Source organism: Pelophylax lessonae (assembly GCF_965119305.1).
Source record: "Pelophylax lessonae genome assembly, chromosome: 2".
Taxonomy (NCBI): Eukaryota; Metazoa; Chordata; class Amphibia; order Anura; family Ranidae; genus Pelophylax; species Pelophylax lessonae.
This window is the reverse complement of record NC_138769.1, coordinates 162,052,601-162,079,545: the sequence shown is the minus strand read 5'-3', so window position 1 is coordinate 162,079,545 and position 26,945 is coordinate 162,052,601. Positions and strand designations below refer to the sequence as shown.

Below are 26,945 nucleotides of genomic sequence, written 5' to 3'. Positions count from 1 at the left end.
AGGTTTACAAATATACTGTACTATATTGTTTCTGTGTGTTGTTGTGATTGTGAGTTGTAGCATTCCCTATGCTGAAGGCTTGAGCCCCCGTTCACACTGGGGCGACCTGTGAGGCGACCTGGTCGCCTCACAGGTCGCCGCAGGTCGCCTCCCATAGGGAAGCTGCGGACCCATTCTGATAGGAGCGACACAAGTCGCTCCGACTCAGAAAAAGGGTCCGGAGCTTCTTTGGGGCGACCAGGAGGCGACCGCCATAGACTTCAATGTTACGAAGTCCGTGGCGGCCGCTCTGAGGTAGCGGCGCGCTGCTCGCACCGCGACCTCGGAGGTCGCGGTGCGAAGTAGCGTCGCCCCAGTGTGAATGGGGGCTAAAAGTGGTTTCACTGCAGCAGAGAACATGTTTTTAATGAAAGGAATGGAGGCAGGGGCATTGCTGGTTAGAGTTGCACTTTGTGTAAATGCTAGTTGGTAACTGAAATAATCAGAAGTAGGATGTAAATGCAGACCCAAGTCTATCATGTACACAATATTATTCTTCCAAATGCTGCAAGCAGAACCATAAAATCATGCAAATGTAGATGGTTACTCACTTAGCCAATTTAAAACTGCATTTTGCATATTTATTGGAGGCGACCCAGGAGCATAAAGCCTCTCAGCAGAAATTCAGAAGGCTCATTAATACTGTGTCAATGTCAAGTACATGCAGATCTCTTTCAGAAACCATGGTTCTATTGTCAGCCTTGTGATATGTGTACATTTTTTTTTTTTATATATATATTTAATATGTATGTGTGTATATATATGTAATATATATGTAATATAGCTTACTAATGCTACTGCAGGCAAGAACTTGGCTGAAGGAGGTAGGGGCCGTGTGCTAATAAGATATGTTGGCCTGGTGCAGAAATTAAGCTGGCAACTCGAAAAATCTTTGGTATTATCCTTTATTTGGTTACATCGTATACACAGGATCATGACATGTTTCGGCTATTACAGCCTTACTCATAGCATAGAAACATGTCCACATTGATCCTGTGTATGTATGATGTAGCCAAAAAAAAAAGGATAATTCTAAGGAGTTATCAAGTTGTCAGCTTAATTTTTGCTTTGGATTTTTGAACAGGGGAGTGGGGATCCCCCAACTTGATCACCGAATATCAGCAAGTATTTTTCAATTGTGCGTTTGAGCTTGGGTAACTTCTGCTTGATGTTGGCCTAGTGGCCTTGAGTGGAGATACATTCAGACATTACTCAGAGCAGAACCAACAGTCAGTGACGCATGCTGTGTATGATTGCTCCCTGCTTCCTGTTCAGATCTGTGATCACCACGCCTGACAGAGAAGTCTCTGAGATGTCAAGTGACTGAATGCTGAGAGCTGCAAAAGAAACGAATGTGAAAATGACTGTCAGAATAAACCATAGCTTCTGGGAACACTCACCCTTCCCTTCGCCCACCAGTCAATGAGACGCCATGACACACTTTCCATTGTACACTTTTTTTAACCCACAACCCACATAAATCTGTTATTACCATGGAAGGACTAGTTGGTTTTATCTGCCCCCAAGGCCAAAGAGTTTGAGTCCTTCCCTGTGCTAATGGCATCTAAAATATTTTATTACAGCATGTCTGTTAGGCTAAGTTCACACCTGAGTGACAGGGAGAGACACTGCCGCATTGTGTTTTTTTTTTTGTGGAGCATTTTTTGAAAAGGCATCATTCATTTTGAATGGGCCTCCTTCCTCTCCAAAAACACACCAAAGAAGCCCATGTACCAAAACTGAGCCAGGCGCGTTTGGTGCTGCCTTTTTTTGTGCTTTTTGTCGCACAACAATCATGGGAAAATTACACCACGTTTGTGGTGCCATTAAGATATAATGGCACCGCAAATACAGTATCTCACAAAAGTGAGTACACCACTCACATTTTTGTAAATATTTTATTATATCTTTTCATGTGATAACACTTTGCTACAATGTAAAATAGTGAGTGTACAACTTGTATAACAGTGTAAATTTGCTGTCCCCTCAAAATAACTCAACACACATCTATTAATGTCTAAACCGCTGGCAACAAAAGTGAGTACACCACTAAGTGAAAATGTGCAAATTGGGCCCAATTAGTCATTTTCCCACCCTGCTGTCATGTGGCTCGTTAGTGTTACAAGGTCTTAGGTGTGAATAGGGAGCAGGTGTGTTAAATTTGGTGTTATCTCTCTCACTCTAATACTGGTCACTGGAATTTCAACATGGCAAAGAACTCTCTGAAGATCTGAAAATAAAAATGTTGCTCTACAAAAAGATAGCCTAGGCTATAAGACCGAGACTGAGCTGCAGCACAGTGGCCAAGACCATACAGCAGTTTAACAGGAAAGGTTCAACTCAGAACAGGCCTCATCATGGTCGACCAAAGAGGTTGAGTGCACATGCTCAGCGTCATATCCAGAGGTTGTCTTTGGGAAATAGATGAATGAGTGCTGCCAGCATTGCTGCAGAGGTTGAAGGGGGGGGGGGCAGCCTGTCAGTCAGACCATACGCTGCACACTGCATCAGATTGGTCTACATTGCTGTCGTCCCAGAAGGAAGCCTCTTCTATAGATGATACACAAGAAAGCCCGCAAACAGTTTGCTGAGGACAATCAGACTAAGGACATGGATTATTGGAACCATGTCCTGTGGTCTGATGAGACCAAGATAAACGTATTTGGTTCAGATGGTGTCAAGCGTATGTGGCGGCAACCAGGTGAGGAGTACAAAGACAAGTGTGTCTTGCCTGCAGTCAAGCATGGTGGTGGGAGTGTCATGGTCTGGGGCTGCATGAGTGCTGCCAGCACTGGGGAACCATGATTGCCAACATGTACTGTGACATACTGAAGCAAAGCATGATCCCCTCCCTTTGGAGACTGGGCTGTAGGGCAGTATTCCAACATAACGACCCCAAACAGACCTCCAAGCCTTCCACTGACTTGCTAAAGAAGCTGAGGGTAAAGGTAATGGACTGGCCAAGCATGTCTCCAGACCTAAACCGTGTTGAGCATCTGTGACACATCCTCAAATGGAAGGTGGAGGAGCGCAAGGTCTCGAACATCCACCAGCTCTGTGATGTCGTCATGGAGGTGTGGAAGAGGACTCCAGTGGCAACCTGTGAAGGTCTGGTGAACTCCATACCTAAGAAGGTTAAGGCAGTGCTGGAGAATGATGGCCACACAAGGTATGTACTCACTTTTGTTGCCAACTGTTTAGACATTAATGGCTGTGTGTTGAGTTATTTTGATGGGACAGCAAATTTACACTGTTACACATGCTGTACACTCACTACTTTACATTGTAGCAAAGAGTCATTTCTTCAGTGTTGTCACATGAAAAGATATAATATATTTAAAAAATGTGAGGGGTGTACTCATTTTTGGGAGATACTGTATGCGGTGTGGGAAACGCAGCAATCCCTGTGTGTTTCCTGCACCGCATTGCAATTGCACTGTGTTTGCAATCTGCTGCTGGTGTCAATACAAAGTTATTGACTCCCCAAACATATCTCAGTCACAGTGTGCTTTGCCTGCACCGGATCACTTGGTACAAAATGACCATGCGATGCTGTTGCCATGCAGCTGCAAAAAAAAAGGTACCTGCAGTTCTTTGGTGGGATGCAGTGTGATTTGAGCCCATTCAAAATCTGAATTGCATGGGAATGGGGTGCGGTTCCTGTGCGATTCACATGCAGTTCATAGTGTGAACCTAGACCAAAAGTTGTCCTCAGAAATTGATGCTTCCTCTGCAGTATTTTCATCAAATCATATTTTTGCTTTTACAGGTAGCGGGAGAGCACAAGTATCATCCAGAATGCTTCTTGTGTTCACGATGTACCGCTTTCATTGGTGATGGAGAGACATATGCTCTGGTGGAAAGGTCCAAGTTGTACTGGTAAGACAAAAGAAATGTATTTTGGGGGCTAAAGACAACATACTGGATTGGCTTTAAATGTTACATTGTTGTACATGGACATTATATCCATTCCGGAAATATTAGGAGACAAAAAAACAAAAGCGGCTGTACTAAAATTCTGTAAAGGAAACAAAATTGCATTGCTAAAACAGAAGATATTTTCATGTAATTTTCATAATAAGTAATCCAAAGAAGAGAGTTTGTTTTCTTCATCTTTGCCGGCTGTAGGATGCAAACAATACCTTTATTCCCTCATGGCAAATTGTGCAGAGCATTCAGTTCATAGCGCCTCGATTCCTAATGATAGAAAAGCATGAAATACGGAACTGTTTATCAAACTGGCATACAGTATAGTTAAGCTTGTTAGATCAAATTTTTGCATGATACCACTGTGGAGTAGGATTTGGAGAACATGGAGACAGGATAACTATAGTTATCCTGTCCAAAAAGAACTGATAATAGGTAATAATGTTAATGCGTAACAAACATTTTATATATTTTTTACCGCGATTTTACAGCGATTTTTACCGCGATTTTTGTGCAGGCGTTTTTAGATTGAATAGAGACCAATGGAAAACGCCTGTAATCTGTCCAAAAAGAAGCTCATGTACTTTTTTGAGCGTTGGGCGTTTTGCTCACAGCATCAAAACGCTCAGATGTGAACAGGGGCCATTGAAATGAATAGGATTTGTCTTGTTGGGCGTTTTGAGAGCTGATCCTAGAGCAGAAAAACTCCCCAAAAACGCCCCAAAATGCCTACATGTGAACGGAGCCTCAGAAATGGTAACTACATTAGTTTTTGTTTTGTTTTTTTGTTTTTTACTTTTTTTTTTCCTTTTACTTTTACCTGGTGCTCTTGTGAGTAAGGCCCCTTTCACACAGGCGGACCGGTCAGTTTTTTTAGCGGATCTGAATGGTCACACCATGCATCTCTATGGGGCATCGGATGTCAGCGGAGACATGTCCGCTGACATCCGATCCATCAAATATGGATGGATAGAAACCCTATTTTCCATCCGTCCAGCGGATGGGATCGGATGAGAACGGACAGACGATCCTGACAGCTCTGTCTCCAAACACAGAGCGGAGACGGAGCTGTCACCTCCTGCTTAGCAGGGGATCGGCGGATTGATCCACCGCTGAGAAAAACGGAGTCCGTCTGACGGACTCCGTGTGTGAAAGGGCCCTACGTCTATTATTTTTTTAATTGCTTTGTATACCAGCTTGTAATACCTCTTTAATTTCTAGGCCATTTTTCAGTTTTCAGCACTCTAATGGTCTGACTGACAATTACAGTATGCATACAATGCAGCAATGGAGCTAAATTAATTTTATTTCATTTTTCAGGCAGCTGTAGCTTTCTTTTGGTGGTATTTAGTAACCACTGGGTTTTTTTTTTTAATTTCTACTATAAAAAAGACCATTAATTTAAAAAAATAAATAAATTAAACCCTTATTTACTTTTAACCACTACAGCCCCAGCATTGTTTAAAAAAAGTGCTGAGACCAGGTGCTTTTTTAACATTCCACACTCACTTTCACGTTAAAGTGATACAAGCGGTTATGAAGCCACCTGACCCCCCCAACCTTTCCTCCCTGTGGGACCTCACCCATGTACACCGGGCTCGGCTGTCCTACCTGCAGGCCCAGTGCAGTCATGAGAAGTGTCTCTGGGTGGAGTAGAGGGAGAGTAACAAGCATCCACTTATTATTCCTCCCTTCTGTGAATGGACAACGAAGCGACATGTATGATGTCAAGCGCTGTCATTTATCTGGATCGCTGCCACTGTACTCCACTGCAGTACAGTGGAGACATCTAGGATCGAATAGACCTCAGATGTCCCCTAAAGAGATAGAGGAGCCATCCTAAGATGGCTTGTGTGTTACTGGCAGGATCACCAGATGAAAATAAAGGGGAAAAAGAAAACTAAAGCAGCCACCACATCTAAGGATTGGCAAGCTGCAATATATTCCATTTCTTTTCTTGGGTTTAGATACACTTTAAGTACAGCATCCCTTCGTAAAACAGTAGGCATTCACATACCATTTATATTTAGGCCTCATGCACACTTGACGTTTTTACAGCTGCTGTTTTTGGCGTAAAATTTTTTTTCTCTTACGTCCTCCCACAGTCGCCGCTGCCTCTAAGTCATCACTGTTGGGTATTGACTTCCGCTCCACAGGAGTAGCTAGGGTCAATACCCAACAGTGATGACTTAGAGGCGGCGGCGACTGTCTAAGGACTCAGAGAAAGGAATTTTACAGGTAAGATTTTACAAAAATTCAGTTTTTCTACAGCCAGTAAACTCCCCAGCATGTTATCCTATGTGTTCATGCACACACAGGCTGTTATCTGCAGATTTTGGCAGTGGCGTTTTCTGGCTGGAAAAAAACCCCAGAACTAGTGGGTTTTAAGAGGCGTTTTTCAGCTGTAAGGCCTCATGCACAAATGCATGCATGTTATCAAAACATCAATTGAAATCTGTAGCTGTAGAAGAGTTTTTCAGCTTTTTTGCAGTAGCGTTGTTCAGCTGTAGCGTTTTTTATAACAAAACTATACTCCCACAGAAACGTATGGCTCAAAAACGTTGATAAACGCAGAATAGCTGAGTTTTTCAGCGTTTTTTGGGCGTTTTTCAGCTTTTTTTTTAGAGTTAGATGGTTTTTACAGCTGAAAAACGCCTCTTAAAACCCACTAGTTCTGGGGGTTTTTTCGAGCCAGAAAACACCTCTGCCAAAAACTGCTGATAACAGCCTATGTGTGCATGGACACATAGGATAACATCCTGGGGAGTTTACTGGCTGCAGAAAAAAACATCTGATGCCAAAAACAGCAGCTGTAAAAACGTTCAGTGTGCATGAGGCCTTAAAATGCTCTAACTCTGAACAGGGAGAGCGGGCAGGTAGACTTTTGGCATATCTAGCCCATCTGGATACTAAACCTCCGGTTGTGGTTCAGCTTAGGGACTCTGATGGGACTCTTATTTCTGAACCGCCGCAGGTGGCTGCTGCGTTTCGTTCTTTTTATGCTCAATTATATACCTCTCAGTCGTCGGTTGCCACCCAGGACACCCGAGAATTTTTTCACCGTATGTCCTTGCCCCAGTTATCCGATGCCCAGCGTGCGGAATTGGATGCTCCTTTATCAGTAGATGAAATTGCCACTGCCATTGCCTCTTTGGCCATGGGTAAAGCCCCCGGTTCCGACGGTTTACCCCTCGATTTTTATGCGACTTTTTCTGAATCCTTATCCCCGGCGCTCCTTTCCCTTTATACCCATGTTCATGACATCGGCCATCTGCCAGACTCTATGAGAGAAGCCAATATTATTATTCTGCCAAACCTGGTAAAGACCCTTTATATCCAGAATCCTACCGTCCCATCTCCCTTCTACAGGCGGATATTAAAATTTTAGCTAAATTGTTGGAGCTTCGCCTAAATAAGGCCATACTTTCCTTGATACACTCTGATCAAACTGGCTTTATGCCGGGCAAAAATACTGCAATGAATATTCGCCGTTTTTATATATGAATCTGCAGGCTCTTCATGATGGGGTGGGTACTAGAGCCTTGGTGGCGCTAGACGTTGCCAAGACCTTTGACTCAGTTGAGTGGAGTTATCTATGGGAATGCCTGCGTGCTTTTGGATTTGGTCCAGAATTTATTAGATGGGTCCAAGTACTATATTATAAACCTGTAGCCAGGATATCGGTCAATGGATGGACATCAGATTCTTTCCTTCTAGGCCGAGGTACCAGACAGGGCTGCCCTTTATCACCCTTGCTTTACGCGTTGGCTGTGGAGCCTTTGGCTTTCCAGCTTCGGTGTCACCCTGATGTCCATGGATTGTGTCATTTGGACCTGACTGAAAAGATCGGTCTTTACGCGGACGATATGCTCCTATATTTGGAAGACACGGATGACTCTTTATGTTCCGCGTTGCGTATAATAGAACAGTTTGGATCCCATTCAGGCCTACATATCAACTGGTCTAAATCTCAAATATTACCACTGGACCCATCCCCACCCTCAAAAGTTTCTTCTTCCCTCCCTTTGCAGCGAGTTGCGGCGATTCGGTATCTTGGGGTTACCAAATTTCCTACAGACTATGTGCAGGACAATATTGAACCTCTAATTGATATGCTTAAACAATGTACTCAAACATGGGCTAGGTTGCCATTGGGATTAATGGGTAGGGTGAATCTTATTAAAATGATTTTATTACCAAAATTTCTTTATGCCTTTTGGCACTCCCCTGTCCCAATCCCACTGAAATGATTTAAAATTATTGACCGTATCCTGAATTCCTTTGTTTGGGGACCTGAGCGCCATAAGTTAACATCGGCGTCACTTAAAAACCCCACGGATAAGGGGGGTGTGGCTATACCGGATTTCCAATCTTATTACCTTGCGTCGCAACTTTCCCATTTTTTTATTTTAATAAATTGGAGGCTACCAGATACCAAACCTTAGTTTGTCATGGATTTCCTCAAGCTGTTTACACCCCTATGCAGGTACTTTTACGAAAATGTGGTCCTTCGCCTCAAGTAATGGTGATGAATAATTTGTTGTTCCATCACCGGAAGATTTGGCCGATAGCGGCAAAAAAGTTAAATTACCCTCAGATACACACCAGGACCCCCTTATGGCATAACTCAGGCCTGCGAGAGCTTCTATCTATCCCGGATTGTCAGTTGTGGGCAACTAGGGGCATACTGTATCTGGGCCAGGTGCTTTGTGATTCAGGTGTTCGTTCCTTTCAATCACTTAAAGCTGAGTATGATCTCCCTCCACATATGTTTTTTTCGATACACACAGTTGCGTCACGCATTACATGCACAATTCTTGACACAATTTCCCGTTTTACAAGATATCCCTCTGCTTGAGGTGCTGTTGGGCGACACGCATGAGGGTCTTATCTCTTCCTTATACATTGAATTGCGTGGTGTTGAGGATGATCGCCAGGTGACCCGGATACAGGCTCGTTGGGCTTTGAATACGGGTCCCCTGGATGAGATGGATTGGGACGATATCTTGGTGGGCCCTAGGTTGGCTTCACCCAAACTTTCAGAGCGTGTGACTCAGCTGAACATCTTGCATAGAGCTTATCTTACTCTGCTTAGAATATCGAAATATAGGTGGTCATACAACTCCTCCTGCCCTCGTTGCCCCTTGCAACCGGGTACTTTTATACATCTCATTTGGTCTTGCCCGGATATTCAGGCTTACTGGACACAGGTTATTAAGTTTTTGCATGATCATATGGGCTCCCCCTTACAGTTGGATGTTTTGCCCTGTGTGTTAGGTTTGTTCCCTGACTGTGACATTGATACATTTTTTACCATTTTTCTTCAGGAATCTATTTTTAGTGCTCGCAAACTTATAGCCAGACAGTGGATGCGTGAATCAGTCCCTAATCTTCAGGACTGGATCGCGGAAATAAATTCTGCTCTTCGTTATAAACGGTTGATTTATAAACACAGGGGGTATCCCAAGAAATTTGATACAATTTGGAGTCGGTGGTTAGAGAGTACTCGTACATTTAATGTATACATTTTTTGTGATTTTATTTTTTCTGAAGTCTTTGGGGGATGGGGGGAGGGGGGAGGGGGGAGGCGGTGGGGCCGGGGTATGGATATGATTGTTTGATTATTGCTTATAGTGACAGGATGTAATTGATATATCACCAGGGCGGGGTGCTGCTGAGTGAGATATTTATAACATTGCATCATTGTACCTCTTCTTTTGTACGGTGAAGGTATATCTCGTTTCACTTATTTCACTTTAAGTGTTTCACAAGAGTGTAACTCACGTGTTAATGAGTTTATGTATTTTGTATTGTATTTTTGCAGCACAAATAAACTTATTTTCTATTTAAAAAAAAAAAAAATGCTCTAACTCTAATAAAAGCTGAAAAATGCTGAAAAACACAGCTATTCAGCGTTAATTTACCTTTTTGAGCCATAAGCTTTTGTGGGAATATAGTTTTGCTAAAAAATGCTACAGCTGAAAAAAGCTAAAAAACCCTGTGGAACGCTACTTCATTCAATAAAGCTGAAAAACTCCTCCTACAGCTACAGCTTTCTACTGACGTTTTGATAACATCAAGTGTGCATGAGGCCTTATGCACACTGGACGTTTTTACAGCTGCTGTTTTTGGCGTCAGACGTTTTTTTTTTTTTTTGCAGCAAGTAAACTCCCCAGCATGTTATCCTTTGTGTCCATGCACACATAAGCTGTTATCTGCAATTTTTGGCAGGGGAGTTTTCTGGATGGAAAAAACGCCCCAGTACTAGTGGATTTTGAGAGGAGTTTTTCAGCTGAAAAACGCCAAAAAACGCAGCTATTCTGCGTATTAACATTTTTTGAGCCATAAGCTTTTGTGGGAGTATAGATTTTCAAAAAAAGAAAGTTAAAAAAACGCTACAGCTGAAAAACGCTGAAAACCGCTACTGCAAAAAAGCTGAAAAACACCTTCTACAGCTAAAGCTTTCTACTGACGTTTTGATAGCATCCAGTGTGCATGAGGCCTTAAAGATAAAAAAAATAAAGCAATGGGATTTAAAGCTGAACTTAGAAAAAGAGTCAAATATTCAGTTGAAACACATGTATAAAGAAGCCAAACAACAATGTTTTTCTCATGTTTGTCACAGTGGACCATGCTACTATCAAATTTCATTGACTCCAGTGATTGACTCTCCAGTCTCTCGATCACCACACACAGTGACTCTGGTATCTCTTCCTGCATCAGATGGCAGACGTGGGCTGTCTATTTCTATCACTCCATCCTGTGCTGAGCACTCTCATACTGTGCGAGTCCGTGAGTAAGTACTTCTGTTTTTTTTTTTCTTTATGATAGACCTATTTTGTTACTGACCTTTCTACAAACTCTTTAAACCAGGGTTCCTCCAGAGGTTGCTAGGGGTCCTTGAGCAATTTCTGCCTCTCAGATAAGTTCCCACTGACACCTTTGATCTTTTTAGCTATCTTTAAGAGGGTCCCAATGGCCACAAGTGTAAAGAGCATTCTTCCCACTGACCATTACACTAATGTGCTATGAGTTGTAGATATAGTCATTTTTAGCAATAAGGAACAGTGCAACTTTGGTAATACCTTGGGAACCATACCCATGCCCCACCCTGTAATGTTGTTATGGGTACTGGATCCTGTTTGGGCGCTCACCTCAACACTTTGCTATACGGGTGCAGATCTGTGGTTTATTCCTATAGTTCCCAGACCACCCTTAAAGTGGTTGTAAAGATAAAAAAAAAAAACTGCCAGCCCCCCTGTTTTATAAATCCATCCTATACTGTGCTAGTGTTAGTGTGATAGGATGCCTCTAAATACCTCATCTCCGATCTTTTATGGCCGGTCATGTGACCTCCAGCTGCTCTCCTCCTCCTCTGCTACAGCGGGAAATTCCCTCTGATGTCATCCGGGTAGGTCATGTGACCGCTGTGCTGTCTGCTCAGCCCCTCCCGCTGTAGCCTTTAGATAGGAGGAGAACGGCGGGAGGGCACATGAGCTGCTAGAACAGATCGGAGATAAGGTATTTGGAGGCATCGTTTTACACTAACCTTTACACAGTGTAGGATAGCATCATAAAAGAGAGGGGCTGGCAGTTTATTTAACTTTACTTTACTATTAGAAGCGGCAGGAGGAGAGGGGCGGCTTACACACACACACAGGAGCTGACCGGCAGGGAGAGTGAGGAGAGCAGCGGGATGACAGGGGTACCTAAACTGACCACGGTAATCAGGGATCAGTAGCCATGATGTGGTCAGCACACCAAGTGGAACACAGGAACAGGCAGGATTAACCAGGTTTTTTACAGCTTAGAGAGGGATAGGTTAGACACAAGCACTGTGTTGTTTAACCTGCTATAAGATCTCTTTTGTTTTTTTTTTTTTCAGGGTTACAACCACTTTAAGACAGAAACAACAAAGTGTCCCAAATACTGTGCCCTATGGGGAATTAAACTGTCCACTGCTTAAGGGCCAATCCAATGCAGCCATCGGAAATGGTACACCCAGTGACTAGGAAATAGTACACACAGTGACTAGGTACGCAAACAGGAAAGTAGACAGCGTTATATTGATGGAAGTAGATGACTTTGAATCCTCAGAGTGTATAAATTGCAAGCCACTAGTGAGGGCTAAAACAGTAGTGTTTATTGTTCACAATGTAGTTTTAAAGCCATAACAAGTTGTAATATACCAAGCCAGTGCAGGTGGATATAGATGGGCTCATATCCGTTGGGTCAGATGGGCAAGGAGATCGAGAGAGTCCACCATGATGTGAGGCAACCAGCCGCTAACACGGAGCCAAGCTGGAGAACGTCAGCGCTCCTGTGTGACAACACAGAGATGGAAGTTCAGGACCAAAGGGGATGCCAATCAAACCAGCCTAGAATGCATTTTACGCGCATGCACTTTTTCAAGTTACGGATTTTGATGGCAACAAGAGTATTTAAAGCCCATGGTGAACGGGGGCTGGGAGTGGGCAGAGCAAATTGCGAAGAAAGATTGTTATTGACCCATCATTATGTGTATATGCACAGTTATTATACAAATAATACAAGTGGATAATGTGATAATGTGTGTACAAAAATTTATTGTGGAGCTAAAAATAAAAATAAAAATAATACAAGTAAAGATAAGCAATAATGAATAAAAAAATATATAGCAGGACATATAGAATTTATAAAAATACACAATGTACTGTATATACTGGTGCATAGTATAATCAAAATTCATAGTAAAAAATATGGGAGTATAAATACAGTATGTGTGTGGGGTGTGTGTGTGTGTGTGTGTATGTATGTATATATATATATATATATATATATATATACACACACACACATACAGGGTTCAAAATTTCAAGTCCTGAGCTACTAGCCAGGCCTTTAGGGTTACTCGCGACCAGTTGCCCCACCCAACCCCTACCCTACTCCTAATTTCGCCCCTAAACACTCCCTCATAAATTATCTCATAAAATTACCCTGTTAAATGTTTTTGTATTAATGCAGAAGTTACACAAATAAATATTAATAACAACTTTATCAGTGACCATCAGTGCTGCCTCACCAGTGCCCATCAGTGAAACCTCACCGGTGCCCATCAGTGCAGCCTCATCAATGCCATTCAGTGCAGCCTCACCTGTGCCCATCAATGCAGCCACACCAGTGCCCATCAATGTCCCCTCCCTAGTGCTCATGAATGCAGCCTCACCAGTGCCCATCAATGCAACCTCACCTGTGCCTATCATTGCATATCAATGCAGCCGCCCCTTTGTCCATTAATGAAGCCGCCCCTTTGTCCATCAATGCAGCCGCCCCTTTGTCCATCAATGCAGCCTCCCCTTTGTCCATCAATGCAGCCGCCCCTTTGTCCATCAATGCAGCCTCCCCTTTGTCCATCAATGCAGCCTCCCCTTTGTCCATCAATGCAGCCTCCCCTTTGTCCATCAATGCAGCCTTCCCTTTGTCCATCAATGCAGCCTCCCCTTTGTATATCAATGCAACCTCCCCTTTGTCCATCAATGCAACCTCCCCTTTGTCCATCAATGCAACCTCCCCTTTGTCCATCAATGCAACCTCCCCTTTGTCCATCAATGCAGCCTCCCCTTTGCCCATCAATGCAGCCTCCCCTTTGCCCATCAATGCAGCCTCCCCTTTGCCCATCAATGCAGCCTCCCCTTTGCCCATCAATGCAGCCTCCTCTGTGCCCATCAAGCAGCCTCACCTGTGCCCATCAATGCAGCCTGATCAGTGCCCATCAATTCAGCCTCATGTGTGCCTATTAATGCAGCCTCACCTGTGCCCCTCAATATCAGCCTCACCTGTGCCTGTCAGTGCAGCCCGACCAGTGCAGGGGAAGAGAGAGGAGAGGAAGAGGAAAGCCGGCCAGGTAATTACAGTGCGGGGATCGTTCCGCTGTCACCGCTTTCATTTGAATTGCCAGGCACTCGCTATCACACACAGTCCTGCCTCTTGGATCGGCTCCTATGATAGATATCACACATCCCGGCATTGGACCGGTGTTTTGTCTATCAAAGGAGGTGGGCCAGGAGGCAGTGCTGTGTGTGATGGCGAGCGCCCGGCATTTCAAATAAAAGCTGTTACAGCTGTTATTATCTGGCTGTCTTTCCTTTTCCTCTCCTCTCTTCTCCCCTGGGCTGATCGCTGGGAGAACAGCTCCAGAGGCAGCCCCACACTCTCCCTCAATCATTTCCCAAAATGCGAGCAGGCGATATATATATATATATATTTATATATGTGTGTGTATATGATAGATATATATATATATATGTCATAGAGATGTTCAAACAATACTCTTGGGAAGATAACTACATGGAAGCATCCTCAGATGTTTCTTCATTATACACGTTTATTCCCAATGACATAGGAACTAGGGTAGTGCAATATTTCCTTACAAAGAGTGGGGATATCCATTCCAGACAGGCTCATTTTTGTGGTGGACAGTGTAAAATTCACTTTTTTTAGATCAATTTTATCTGCAGTTAAGAGGAACAGCTATGGGTGCTAAGTTTGCTCTGGTATATGCAAATGTAACCATGGACTGCTGGGAGGATGAACACATCTTGGCCAACAATCCTTTTGCCAGACACCTAATATTCTACATCGGGTACATTGATGACATCCTTTTCATCTGGGAGGGTGGCCCGGATGTGTTCTCCCCATTTATAGCACATTGCAATGCCAACTCCATGGGCTTGTCCTTCACGCATGGTCTTCTTGGACTTAGTCTTGGCTCATAATGATCATGCCATTATCATTAGGAACCACATCAAACCCACTGGTTGTAATTCTTACCTCTATTTTTCCATGGAAAATAAATATCCCCAATGGCCAGTTTAACAGACTAAGGAGGAACTGTTCTAGAGATGAAGATTACATTCTACAGGGAGCTTTTATGTACCAAAAATTGTAGACAAAGGTTATCCTCCAGGGTTGATACAGGAGGCCTTTAACTTACACACTTACACAGGGGGCCCTCATGTAAGAGTAAAAAAGCAAAGTCATCAAATGATAACCCAAACGCAGTAAGATTAATCACAGCCTATAAGGATCGATCTGCAAGATCATCTGTAAACACTTTAACATTTTAAAATTGGATCAGAAGCTAGACCTAGTTCCACCAACTGCCCTGCAGGTCACCTTTCAGAGAGCACGAACTTTAAAAACACCATGCCCCCGAGTAAACTACCAATAAAAGACCCATTGGAGACATCAGATCCTGTTTTGATAATAGGACAGTGCAAGAAAAGGGGATGCCTCACTTGCCAATATATATTACATGGATGCTTCATCATCACTGACAACTAAGGAAATACCTTTCATATCAAACAATTCATTACATGTTCAACCAAATTTGTGATTTATGTTCTTAGGTGCCCGTGCTGCCTTTTCTATGTAAGATGCACAACGCAACATGCGAAAGCGGATAGGTAACATCGCAAATTTTTTCATAGGAAAGATATCCGTTCCCTGGAAGTCATGGCGATTGAGGCCATTCCTAAGGGTACACCTTTTGTAGGAGGGAGACTTTTTTGATTTTCAAATTCGGATCTCTGTCCCCCAATAGCCTCTATGAAGGCATTGAATTGAATACCATCATGTAAATTAAAGTCTCTGCCCATCCTGACAGCACTTCGGTCCTTTTAGGCGCCATTCTAATTTACTCTCATATGTCACTCTAAATTAGGTCCTTATGCTGGTAGTGTCTCTCTCTCTCTCTCTCTCTCTCTCTCTGGAAAAACTTTATTCAAAATATGAAATTTAATTATACTATGCACCAGGTATACACATTGTGTATTTTTATAATTTTTTTGTTTATTATTGCTTATCTTGTATTATTTTTATTTTTATCTTTCAGCTCCACATTCATTTTTGTACACATAGTATGCACACATTATGCACTTGTATTTGTATAATAGCCTTGTGTGTATACATTTAAGAATGGGTTAAAAACAATCTGTGTCTGCAATTTGCTGTGCCCACTCTCCGCCCCCATCACCATGGGCTTCAAATACTCTTGATGCCGTCAAATCTGTGACTTGACAAAGCACAAGCCGGCGAAATGCGCCATCACAGCAAAAGTTTTTTCCCCCTGCGTTCCAGGCTGGTTTGAATGCCAACCCCTTCGGTTCTGCACTTCCTCCTCTGTGACATCATACGGGTGCGCTGACGGTCTCTGGCTTGGCTCCCGGGCGTCTGCGGCTCTGTGTCTGCAGCTACTTGCCTCACATCACGGTGGACTCTCTCCATCTCCCTGCCCATCGGACCCAGTGGATTAGCCCATCCATATCCACCTATACCGGCTTGGTATCATATAACCTGTAATGGCTTTTAAACTACATTGTGACCAATACAGATGTAGATAAATCTACATCTGTATTGGTCACTAAACATTCTGTCTGAATCGGCTGGTGGTGTACCCTTATGTTTATTCACTTGATGTCCTTGCTGTTATGTTTATTGGCTGTGAAAGCGAGTTTATTAATTGACTACTGTTTTGATGGAAGTTGTAATATGTTCAGTCATTATTCTAGCATTTTCTTTATATTGTGAAATTTCTTTCAATAAAAATATATTGAAACTAAACTACATTGTGAATAATAAACCCTACTGCTTTAGCCCTCACTATTGGCTTGCAATTTATACACTCTGAGGATTCAATGTCAACCACTTCCATCCAGATAGCGCTGTCTACTTTCCTGTTTGCCAACCACTTTAAGACTGCTCCTGGAGTGTGCCAATAATAAAGGGGAAAGAGATGTGGAAACGTAAGACACGTTCATTGTGTTATCAGACTGTATGCTTTAGCCTTGTAGCAAGCATGCAACTACTTGTAGCCCACTGATTAATGTTTCCTCAATAGTACTCACTAGTACTCACATTTATGTTAAAGTTATCAGGAAATCACAAATTGTGTTTAACTTTGTTCACTTATTGAGTGTTTTAACTTTAAAATTTTCAGCAATTCAGAGCCCTGTGTTAAGTGGATGACTAGCTGTAACATCACACCATTGGTCACACTAGTACCACCACTGCTCCCCAGAGCCTTTTAAGTTACTCAGGCACTTCCTCCCCCACCCCTTCGCCACTTGGTTTTTGCAACCACCTGGGTTGCTGTGTATCTTTTTCCAGACACACTTACCCTCTTTCCACACCCTACTGCGTGAGTACCTTGCTGATAGCATTGGTGGAAAGCAGGCAAATGCTCAGACAAACATTCACTCTGCCAATGGGCTGCAAAGCACCCAAATTGTTCAGAGTAATTTTGCTTTCTTTGTACTGAAGCAGGACCTTACTGTAACACTGTCCTCTGCATCCGATTTTACCATGCAACCTGCAGCTTATCTAATTAAGGTGGGTTTCTCAGCAACTATGTCAAAATGTTTTGGGCAACTAATAGCCCTAATACAGCCATCCCTGTCTAGAGCCCAAAAGCACCAGGCTTCTTCTACATGTCCACCTTCTCTATCTGAGGTGAAAGTGGATGGTAGATGAGTTAGACATGGAAAAACTTGATGAAGACCCAGAAGCAGTATTCGCGGACACAATATGTTTGTCAATGTATATACTGTATTTTCTGGCGTATAAGACTACTTTTGAACCTCAAAAAAATCCCCCAAAAATGGGAGGTCGTCTTATACGCCGAGTATAATATCTCCAAGGTAACCTAAGTATAAGTATTACCGGTAGATCATGTAATAGGGGGGTCGTCTTATACGCCCAGTCATCTTATACGCCGGAAAATACGGTATGCTTCTTCTGTCTGCACAAGCCTCAGTATAATCGCACTTGGTTCTCTTTTGTCTCACCATGCCCCTCTGGGAAGACATGTCCTATTCATGAACAAATAAAATAGCCAGCATGATTAAAGTACTTTTGACAATTCCATAGCTTGGTGTACAGGACCTTCCCCTCTTTTTGGTGTTACTCTGCATTGCTTACCTGAAGGGAGCAGCCTATAAGCCAGGGTCTTTGAATATCAAATTTTTATAGTTGTCACTTAAACCGGAATGGATGAGAAATCTTAAAATGGGAACACCTATTCCAGTGACAGATGCCTAACAAGGTATTTCCCCTCACTTTCTTCATGACAAAAAAAACTGACAGAGGTATTAAAACTCTTAGCCTGGGTGGTCACATTTACCCAGAGATAGGCTTTAACTATTCCCTATAAAACAAAAAGAATTGGCTTTGGATATACTTTAATTTACATTTGATTTGAGTTTTGTGTAATCTCATACAACCAAATTCAGACAAATTCTAATTTTCACCATAATGTGAGATTTTCACATGACTCTTCTGTAGTGTTTCACTTTTAAAGTGGAAGTAAACCCTCCTATCTTTTTTAGCCAAGAAAGCTTTGCCTCTTTGCCTCTGTTTAATATTCAACTTCCATGATCCTGCACATGTGATCAGTTAGGACACTAGCCATTGGATGGTTTGACAGTTTGGTTGAGAGCACATCCAATATGACAGCTACATTCCTGGTATGTGCCAGAAATGTAACTGTTTTTTTTAAACTGATAATTCTATGGGTTTACGAAACCATTAGCTAGGCCTTTTTTACCAAAAGATGTAAAAAGTAGTTTGCCACAAACATACAAGTACAAGGGAGGCCATCAAAGTATTTTTTTTTTGTTTTAATAGAAAGGTTTTTATTTGCGAATAAAGCAATAACTGAATCCATTCACAAAACTATGAGGTACACAATACACCAAGAGAACATACATATAAAAAAAAATTCAAAGTAGAATTTTAGTAGTAGAAAATTTTCAGACATAACCATTGAATTGATCAAGCATACCAAGGAAAAGAACACATTGTCAGAGTGTAATATCACTATCATAGCTTAAGAACCATTGAGAGAGTCTATAGACATTGCTAAAAAAATAATTATGCTGGTAAGGTTATTCACCAGTTCCAGGGGACAGGGGTTTACTATAGAAAAGTTGCTTAAAACACCCCTAGAGAAAGAGGATGAAAAGGAGATATTCAAAGAAGTGCTAGGACAGGTATAAAAAAAAGAAAATAATACGGGGGGGGGGAGAAATAGGGAGGGGGTGGGGGTGGATGAGAAAGAGGGCATATAAGAGGGGAGAAATTGGAGGAGAAGAGAGTGGGGGGGGGGGGACCAGTTCCTGAAAAGTATAGCAGAAGGTGGACAGCCAAAGCTTTTGGGTCTACAGCCCGGTGGACTTCTAGCCGGAGTCTATTTATCCGAAATTTCAGGGGGTGTACACCAATAGCTGGGAGAAACAGGACCTCCCTTCAACAACATTTATTTAAAGAGTAAGTGATCTGGCCGTAACCCATGCATTCCAAATTTTCTCAGACTTCTGGAGGCATTTACGACCCATGTAAGTTCGTTTGTATAAAGGTTATACAGAGTTGATTAACAGACACCACTGGGCAACCGTAGGGGGAGCAGACAGCTTCCAATTTTTAAGACTGACCTTCCTAGCATAGAAACACATGTAAAATAGTCCTTTAATGAGTAGAATGAGCCACTGAGTCATTGATACCCAAGAGGAACACTTTGGGGTCTACCATTTTAGAAATATTGTTGACCGCATTAATTTCCAGGGCCACTACCTTCCAGAAATCCTGGATGAACTGGCATTTCCAGATGACATGAAAATATGTCCCCACTGCCTGCTGAAATGTAGGACACATTTCTGGGTGTGCAGGATATATCCGGGAGAGACGTTGAGGGGTGTAGTATGCTCTATGAAGGGATTTAGGCTGTGTGAATAACCGTAGGTATATACTGCTGTATTCCACATCCTATTCCTCCTAGAGATATTCTCCCTCCAGCAGTGGAATAGGAAGGGATGTCTGTCTGTTTCGCCACAGGTAATGCGGAAATATTTTGAGGATAGGATTTTATCTGCATTGTGATTGGTAAGAAACCCCTGCAGTTGGTAAGAACCCACTTGGGAACTGCGCCTGTATGTAACGTTCATGCATTTTTGTTTGTGGATGGATTTACAGCTGCAGAATTATTACACTCAGTAGCCTTGTAGAGAATCTGTTTAACAGCATATCCAACTCTCAGGACTTCATCACCGTGTACAGCCTTTTATATACTATATATATTAGTAGATGTTTAAATGGAGGGATAGAGTATATGAGGATATAGATGAGAGACAGGCTATTGTATGGTGAGCACTAGAAGTAGTATAGGAGAGTTGCAGGTGATGGTAAGCAGATAGGTTCTGGTGTCAAGTATAGTGCAGATGGTAAGAGGACACAGATGGAGTATACTTCAGACAGAGTAACCTAGTGCAAGGATAGTTCAAGGTAGTCCCAAGAGCTAACAGTCTTATGCAGGTGATAGTAAATAGATAGATATAGATAGTCTTGGTAATTGCAGTAGATGACAGTAGGAGATTGGTTAGTAAGAATCCCCTGCGGGGTACTTATCACTTAGATAGGCTAGGAATAACAGTGTCCATTGGAGAGGGGTGATCCCATAGCGGTATACGGATCACCAGCGAGGTTTCCGGCTTTAGTTCAGCAAGGAAGGTATGTCAGCAGCTCCGACTTCTCAGGAGTAGGTGCGATGAACATGTGGGTGAAGGTGAAAACAGCATGCCAGGGGTGATCGGGTGGCGAGACACAGGATCCGAAAACAGGTTCAGGTAGCGAGATACAGGAACGTGTCGAACTGGTATGCTGACTTCAGAGAGCGGGACGATCCAACCATGGCGGTTGAACGAGCGATGAGTGAGAGCAAACCGGCGATTGAAATAGCCGCTCATAGCGGCGCTCGGCAGTGATGTCATCCGTTCTTAAAGGTGTATGCGTCCTTTGCTATACAAGATGGGACGCAAAGAGAGGAGAAATATAGGAACAAGGGTACCATAGGTACCGGAACATTACAGTACCCCCCCTTAAGGCCGGCTCCGGAAGGCCTCTAGAACTGGTTTTTCCGGATATTTGGAGTGGAAATTGCGATCAGTCTAGGGGCATGGATATCGGAGGTATCCAGCCAGGTGTCATCTTGGGGCCCATAATTCTTCCATCGTACAAGATACTGGAGTCTTCTTCTATTGAAACGGGAATCCAAAATTTCTTTTATCTCAAATTCTTCTCCACCCTCCAGTTGTACAGGAGGTGGAGGTGAGATAGTAGGCCTTATTCCTTGGTTAGGAACATGGGGCTTTAGTAGAGACACATGGAAGACAGGATGTATCTTGAGGTCTACTGGCAATGTGAGTTGTACTGCAGCTTTTCCAATAAGCTTCTCTATTGGAAAAGGTCCCAGAAATAGAGGTCCAAGTTTTTTACTAGGGATCTTTAGTCTCAGATTTTTTGTAGAAAGCCAAACAAGATCCCCAATGACATATTGGGGAGAGGGTTTCCTACGGAGGTCGTAGTATTTTTTTTGTTGGCTATGAGCATGAGATATGGTATTGTTGAGTAATCCCAGAGAATCCATTATCTGGGCAAGATAATCAGATGCTACTGGATTACTTGATGGTAAGATACGTGGAGGAAGGAGTGTGGGATGAAACCCATAATTCAGGTAAAACGGACTTTGCTTAGTAGTGCTATGAGTAGCGTTGTTATAGGCGAATTCCGCCAGTGGGAGGAGATCTGCCCAATCGTCCTGTAGATACGAAGTATAGCAACGCAGGTACTGTTCAATGCACTGGTTAACTCTCTCTGTCTGTCCGTTGGCCTGAGGGTGGTAGGCAGAAGTAAGGTTACGCTCTATTCGCAGTATCTGACATAGAGCTAGCCAAAACTTTGTGATGAATTGTGAACCACGGTCAGACAGCAGTGTTTTTGGAATACCATGTAACTTAAAGACATGTTTCACAAGTAATTCCGCTGTTTGTTTTGATGAAGGTAGTTTTCGAATAGGGGTGAAATGTGCCATCTTGGTCAGATGGTCCACTGATACCAAGATGGTGTTGAATCCTTTGGAAGGTGGTAGTTCCACTATGAAATCTAAGGATACCATTTCCCACGGAACCTGGGGTATCGGTAAACTACAAAGTAATCCTGATGGTTTCGTGTTGTCAATTTTAGACCTTGCACAGATATCACAAGATGAAACGAACTTTTTTACGGTTGTCTTCATGTCTGGCCACCAAAATTTCCTAGTGAGTAGATTGAGAGTTTTAGTCATACCCATATGTCCTGCCATAGGTACATCATGCGACAATTCTAAGATCTTGGTTCGCATAGTAGGGGGTATGTATAATTTATCGTTGTAGTAGAGGAAGCCTTCTGCGTCAGTAGTTAGTTGTGGTGGAGGTGAATCTAACCCTATGCTGTGCAAAATCTCCTCCTTGAGTGAGCGAACGACTTCGATGATACGTTCAAGTGGTATTATAGGAACTGAGGGAACCTCAGTGCAATCTTTCTCGGCTAGTCGTGAGAGTGCATCCGCTTTTTTATTTTTGTCTGCGGGCGTGTAAGTTACTAAAAAATTAAATCTCAGAAAGAATAACCACCACCGTACCTGCCGGTGGGAAAGAGTTCTATTAGTCTGAAGGTATTGGAGGTTTTTGTGATCAGTATATATCAGAATTGGCAATTGAGTGCCCTCAAGTAGGTGTCTCCAATTCTCTAATGCCAGTTTTATGGCTAATAACTCCTTCTCACCTACTGGGTAGTTCACCTCGGGGCTACTTAATGACTTTGAAAAAAAAGCAACTGGGTGAAGAGGTGAGGTGTTTGTTGGTCGTTGTGAGAGAACTGCTCCTACTGCCATATTAGACGCATCTACCTCCAAGATGTATTGAAGGGATGGGTCTGGATGGCATAGTATGGGGGCAGTAGTAAAGCTTGATTTCAGCAGAGAGAATGCTTCATTTGCTTCTTTTGACCAATTAAATGGTCTCTTCGTGCTTGTAAGTTGTGTGAGAGGTTTCACAATCGCAGAGAAGTTTTTAATGAATTTCCTATAGTAATTAGAGAATCCTAGGAACCTTTGTAATGCTTTGCGAGTGGTTGGCACAGGCCAATCCAAAATGCAGGATATTTTGCTCATGTCCATTTTGATTCCACTTTTAGATATAATATATCCTAGGAATAGTACCTCCTCTTTATGAAACAGACATTTCTTTGCTTTAACATATAAGTTATGTGCAAGTAGTCTTGACAACACAAGTCTCACATGTTTTATGTGCTCAGGTAAGGAATGAGAATAGATAAGTATATCGTCCAAATATACTACCACACAAACATCAAGCAATTCTCGGAATATCTCGTTTATAAAACGTTGGAAGGCTGCGGGGCATTACATAGCCCAAATGGCATTACAAGGTACTCAAACAGTCCGTATCTGGTTCTGAATGCCGTCTTCCATTCATCCCCTTTGCGGATTCGAATTAAATTGTATGCCCCTTTTAGGTCCAATTTTGAAAAGAAAGAAGCCCCACGCACCTGTTCGATAAGTTCAGGAATAAGAGGTAAAGGATAACGATCCTTTATTGTGATGGCATTTAGTTGTCTAAAATCAATGATAGGCCTAAGGCTAGAGTCCTTATTGCGGACAAAGAAAAGCCCAGCAGCAGTGGAGGAAGTAGAAGGTCGGATGAATCCTTTTGCCAAGTTTTCATCCAGATACTCCTTAAGGTGAGAGAGTTCATCCTGTGAGAGAGGATATACATGTCCGTAAGGCAACTTGCTATTAGGGAGCAGATCGATACAACAATCATAATCTCTATGAGGAGGTAGCATTTGAGCGTTTTTCTCGAGGAAAACCTCCGATAAATCTTGATAACATTTAGGAATAATGTCATCTGGCAGTACAGACAGGATCCTATCATGTGTGGGGAGGTTACACGTCGTCTCGTAATAGTGAGAAGAGAAGGCTAACGTTCTTGTTTTCCAATCGATGATTGGTTGATGTATGTGTAACCAGGGAAGTCCCAAAATGATTGGAAAATGTGGCGAAGTTAATACATCAAAGGTGGTGGTCTCCACATGAGACTCGTCAGCAGTTACAAGAAGTGCCTGTGTCTGACTGGTGATAGGACCAGAGGATAAAGGGGTACCGTTAATAAAACTAACGGAGACAGGTTTGGGTTTTGAAACAATAGGTATTTTATTAAGGGAGACAAAACAAATGTCAATGTAGTTTCCACAAGATCCTGTGTCAATCATAGCCTTGGTGGTGATCCTAGTTTGGTCCCACTGCAATGTTAATTGAACAAAAAGATAAGGATTAGAAAAGGAAGTTGTGTCCCCCTAGCAAGACATTTGAACACTCACCCTCTTTTCTGCGGACAAGAGGACAGTCGTTTACCAAATGATTCAGGGATGCGCAGTACATGCAAAGATGTTCGGTTTTCCTCCTGGCACGTTCAGAAAGGGTCAGAGGTGGACGTATCATTCCTACTTCCATAGGAGTAGGGTCAGCAGGCAACATCCGAGAAGGACTGGAAAATGGTGAGCCCATCTTCTCAGCCTTTCTTTCTCGTAGTCGTCTGTCAATATTGATACTGGTCTGGATCAGTCCCTCTAGAGTGCCAGGTGAATCCGCTCGGGCGAGCTCGTCTTTAACGGCCTCAGATAGGCCGAGTCTAAACTGCGTTCGCAAAGATGTGTCGTTCCACCCTGAATCAGGGGACCATCTTTTAAAATTCGCCACGAAATCTTCAACAGGTCTCCTTCCTTGTTTTAGGGCCCGTAACTGGGTGTCAGCGGTACTCTGCTTGTTGGGGTCTTCATATAAAGTAGCAAGTTGTGCTAGAAATAAAGGATAAGAATTAAGGAGTGGATCATCCTTTTCAAAGAGAGCATCTGCCCAGGCCCGGGGTTCACCCGTTAAATAGGAGATGATGGTACAAACCTTAATTTGATCAGTGGTGTAGGTTAGAGGTTTTAACAAAAAAAACAATTGACATGCGTTTTTAAATTCACGGAATTTGCTCCGATCACCAGAAAACACTATAGGAGGGTTTATCTTAGGCTCACGGGGCTGAGCAGCAGGAGGCTGTGTGAGACGGCCAAGCTGCTGTCTCAAGGTTTGATTGTCATTTTTTACCTCTGTAAGCGCATGGATCAATGCATCTACTTGTTGTTTTAATTGTAGTACATGAGTGGATAATTCTGCTGAATCCATATTTTTTTTAAAGGCTCGTTCAATCTGTAACGTTCATGCGTTTTTGTTTGTGGATGGATTTACAGCTGCAGAAATATTACACTCAGTAGCCTTGTAGAGAATCTGTTGAACAGCATATCCAACTCTCAGGACTTCATCACCGTGTACAGCCTTTTATATACTATATATATTAGTAGATGTTTAAATGGAGGGATAGAGTATATGAGGATATAGATGAGAGACAGGCTATTGTATGGTGAGCACTAGAAGTAGTATAGGAGAGTTGCAGGTGATGGTAAGCAGATAGGTTCTGGTGTCAAGTATAGTGCAGATGGTAAGAGGACACAGATGGAGTATACTTCAGACAGAGTAACCTAGTGCAAGGATAGTTCAAGGTAGTCCCAAGAGCTAACAGTCTTATGCAGATGATAGTAAATAGATAGATATAGATAGTCTTGGTAATTGCAGTAGATGACAGTAGGAGATTGGTTAGTAAGAATCCCCTGCGGGGTACTTATCACTTAGATAGGTTAGGAATAACAGTGTCCATTGGAGAGGGGTGATCCCGTAGCGGTATACGGATCACCAGCGAGGTTTCCGGCTTTAGTTCAGCAAGGAAGGTATGTCAGCAGCTCCGACTTCTCAGGAGTAGGTGCGATGAACATGTGGGTGAAGGTGAAAACAGCATGCCAGGGGTGATCGGGTGGCGAGACACAGGATCCGAAAAACAGGTTCAGGTAGCGAGATACAGGAACGTGTCGAACTGGTATGCTGACTTCAGAGAGCGGGACGCTCCAACCATGGCGGTTGAACGAGCGATGAGTGAGAGCAAACCTGCGATTGAAATAGCCGCTCATAGCGGCGCTCGGCAGTGATGTCATCTGTTCTTAAAGGTGTATGCGTCCTTTGCTATACAAGATGGGACGCAAAGAGAGGAGAAATATAGGAACAAGGGTACCATAGGTACCGGAACATTACACTGTATTGCGTGTTTCAATTGCAGGTATCGAAATAACATCCATGAGGGGAGTTGAAAGGTTGCTTTCAAAGTAAGGAAGGAGAGTAGATAGCTGGCTGGCATTTTCTGCTGTATTTTCAGGATTCCGTACCTGGCCCAAACACTAGGATCGGGAATGGACCTAAGATGTGGTAATTTAGGATTATCCCACAACGGAGTGTGAGGCGGGATAGTATTGCCCACCCCCAATAGTCACTGTGGCAGGAGTCACTTTGGGCATGGGGGTTGTGGACCCCAAATTCCTTTAAAGAGGTTGGGAGACACTATGTCCAGCCTTGTGTGGCTTTCTTATTTTTAAGTCACCCTGCATCTGTTATGGATGCAGGTCGACCAGGAGGGTGGCGAACACTGAAAATGTGGTTTGGACTACTACAAATGGGACAGTCATATTCAGGAATAATGTCTCCCTTGTAATATGAAGATTTTTGTTCCCATTTGCCATGAGGTCTCTGAACAGGAAGTCAACTCCTAATATGGTCATTACAGGAAGTTCTGAGGAGACGGACTGTCTGAGGTGACTCTCCATTCACCTATTGTCAGGTGTGCTAATGACCTCACCTGTTGTCTGCTAAGGGATGTATTGACACTCAGAGTAATGTGTATTGAGGGCTCGTTAGGGAACCATTGTTCTGTATCTGACCAATCCCTGTTGACTCATTTTCAAGTCCTCATTTGCATGGCAGTCCTTCTGGTCAAGCTATCTGACCAATCACTGCTGACTCATTTTCAAGCCCTCATTTGCATGGCTGGAGAGGACCTTATTGGGACCTGCAGGTACTGTGCAATTGACCAATGGGAAAGCTGTTGTTGGGGGAAGGATGTTCCAAATTCTGTATAAAAGTGTGCTGTGTTCTTCCAATAAATGTTGTTCCTGTTTTACCCTCA

The 26,945-nt window shown here is 42.9% G+C and overlaps 1 protein-coding gene across 2 annotated transcripts in view; it reads left to right on the top strand.

Annotated features, from left to right (window-relative positions):
- The window catches only part of LIMK1 (LIM domain kinase 1), a 290,955-nt gene that overhangs the window by 163,727 nt on the left and 100,283 nt on the right, over positions 1 to 26,945 (top strand). For both annotated transcript variants that reach the window (XM_082246022.1, XM_082246023.1), the window contains 2 exons: positions 3,809 to 3,918; positions 10,592 to 10,762. In XM_082246022.1, the coding sequence (XP_082102148.1) occupies positions 3,809 to 3,918; positions 10,592 to 10,762 (281 nt within the window). The remainder of the gene's footprint in view (positions 1 to 3,808; positions 3,919 to 10,591; positions 10,763 to 26,945) is intronic.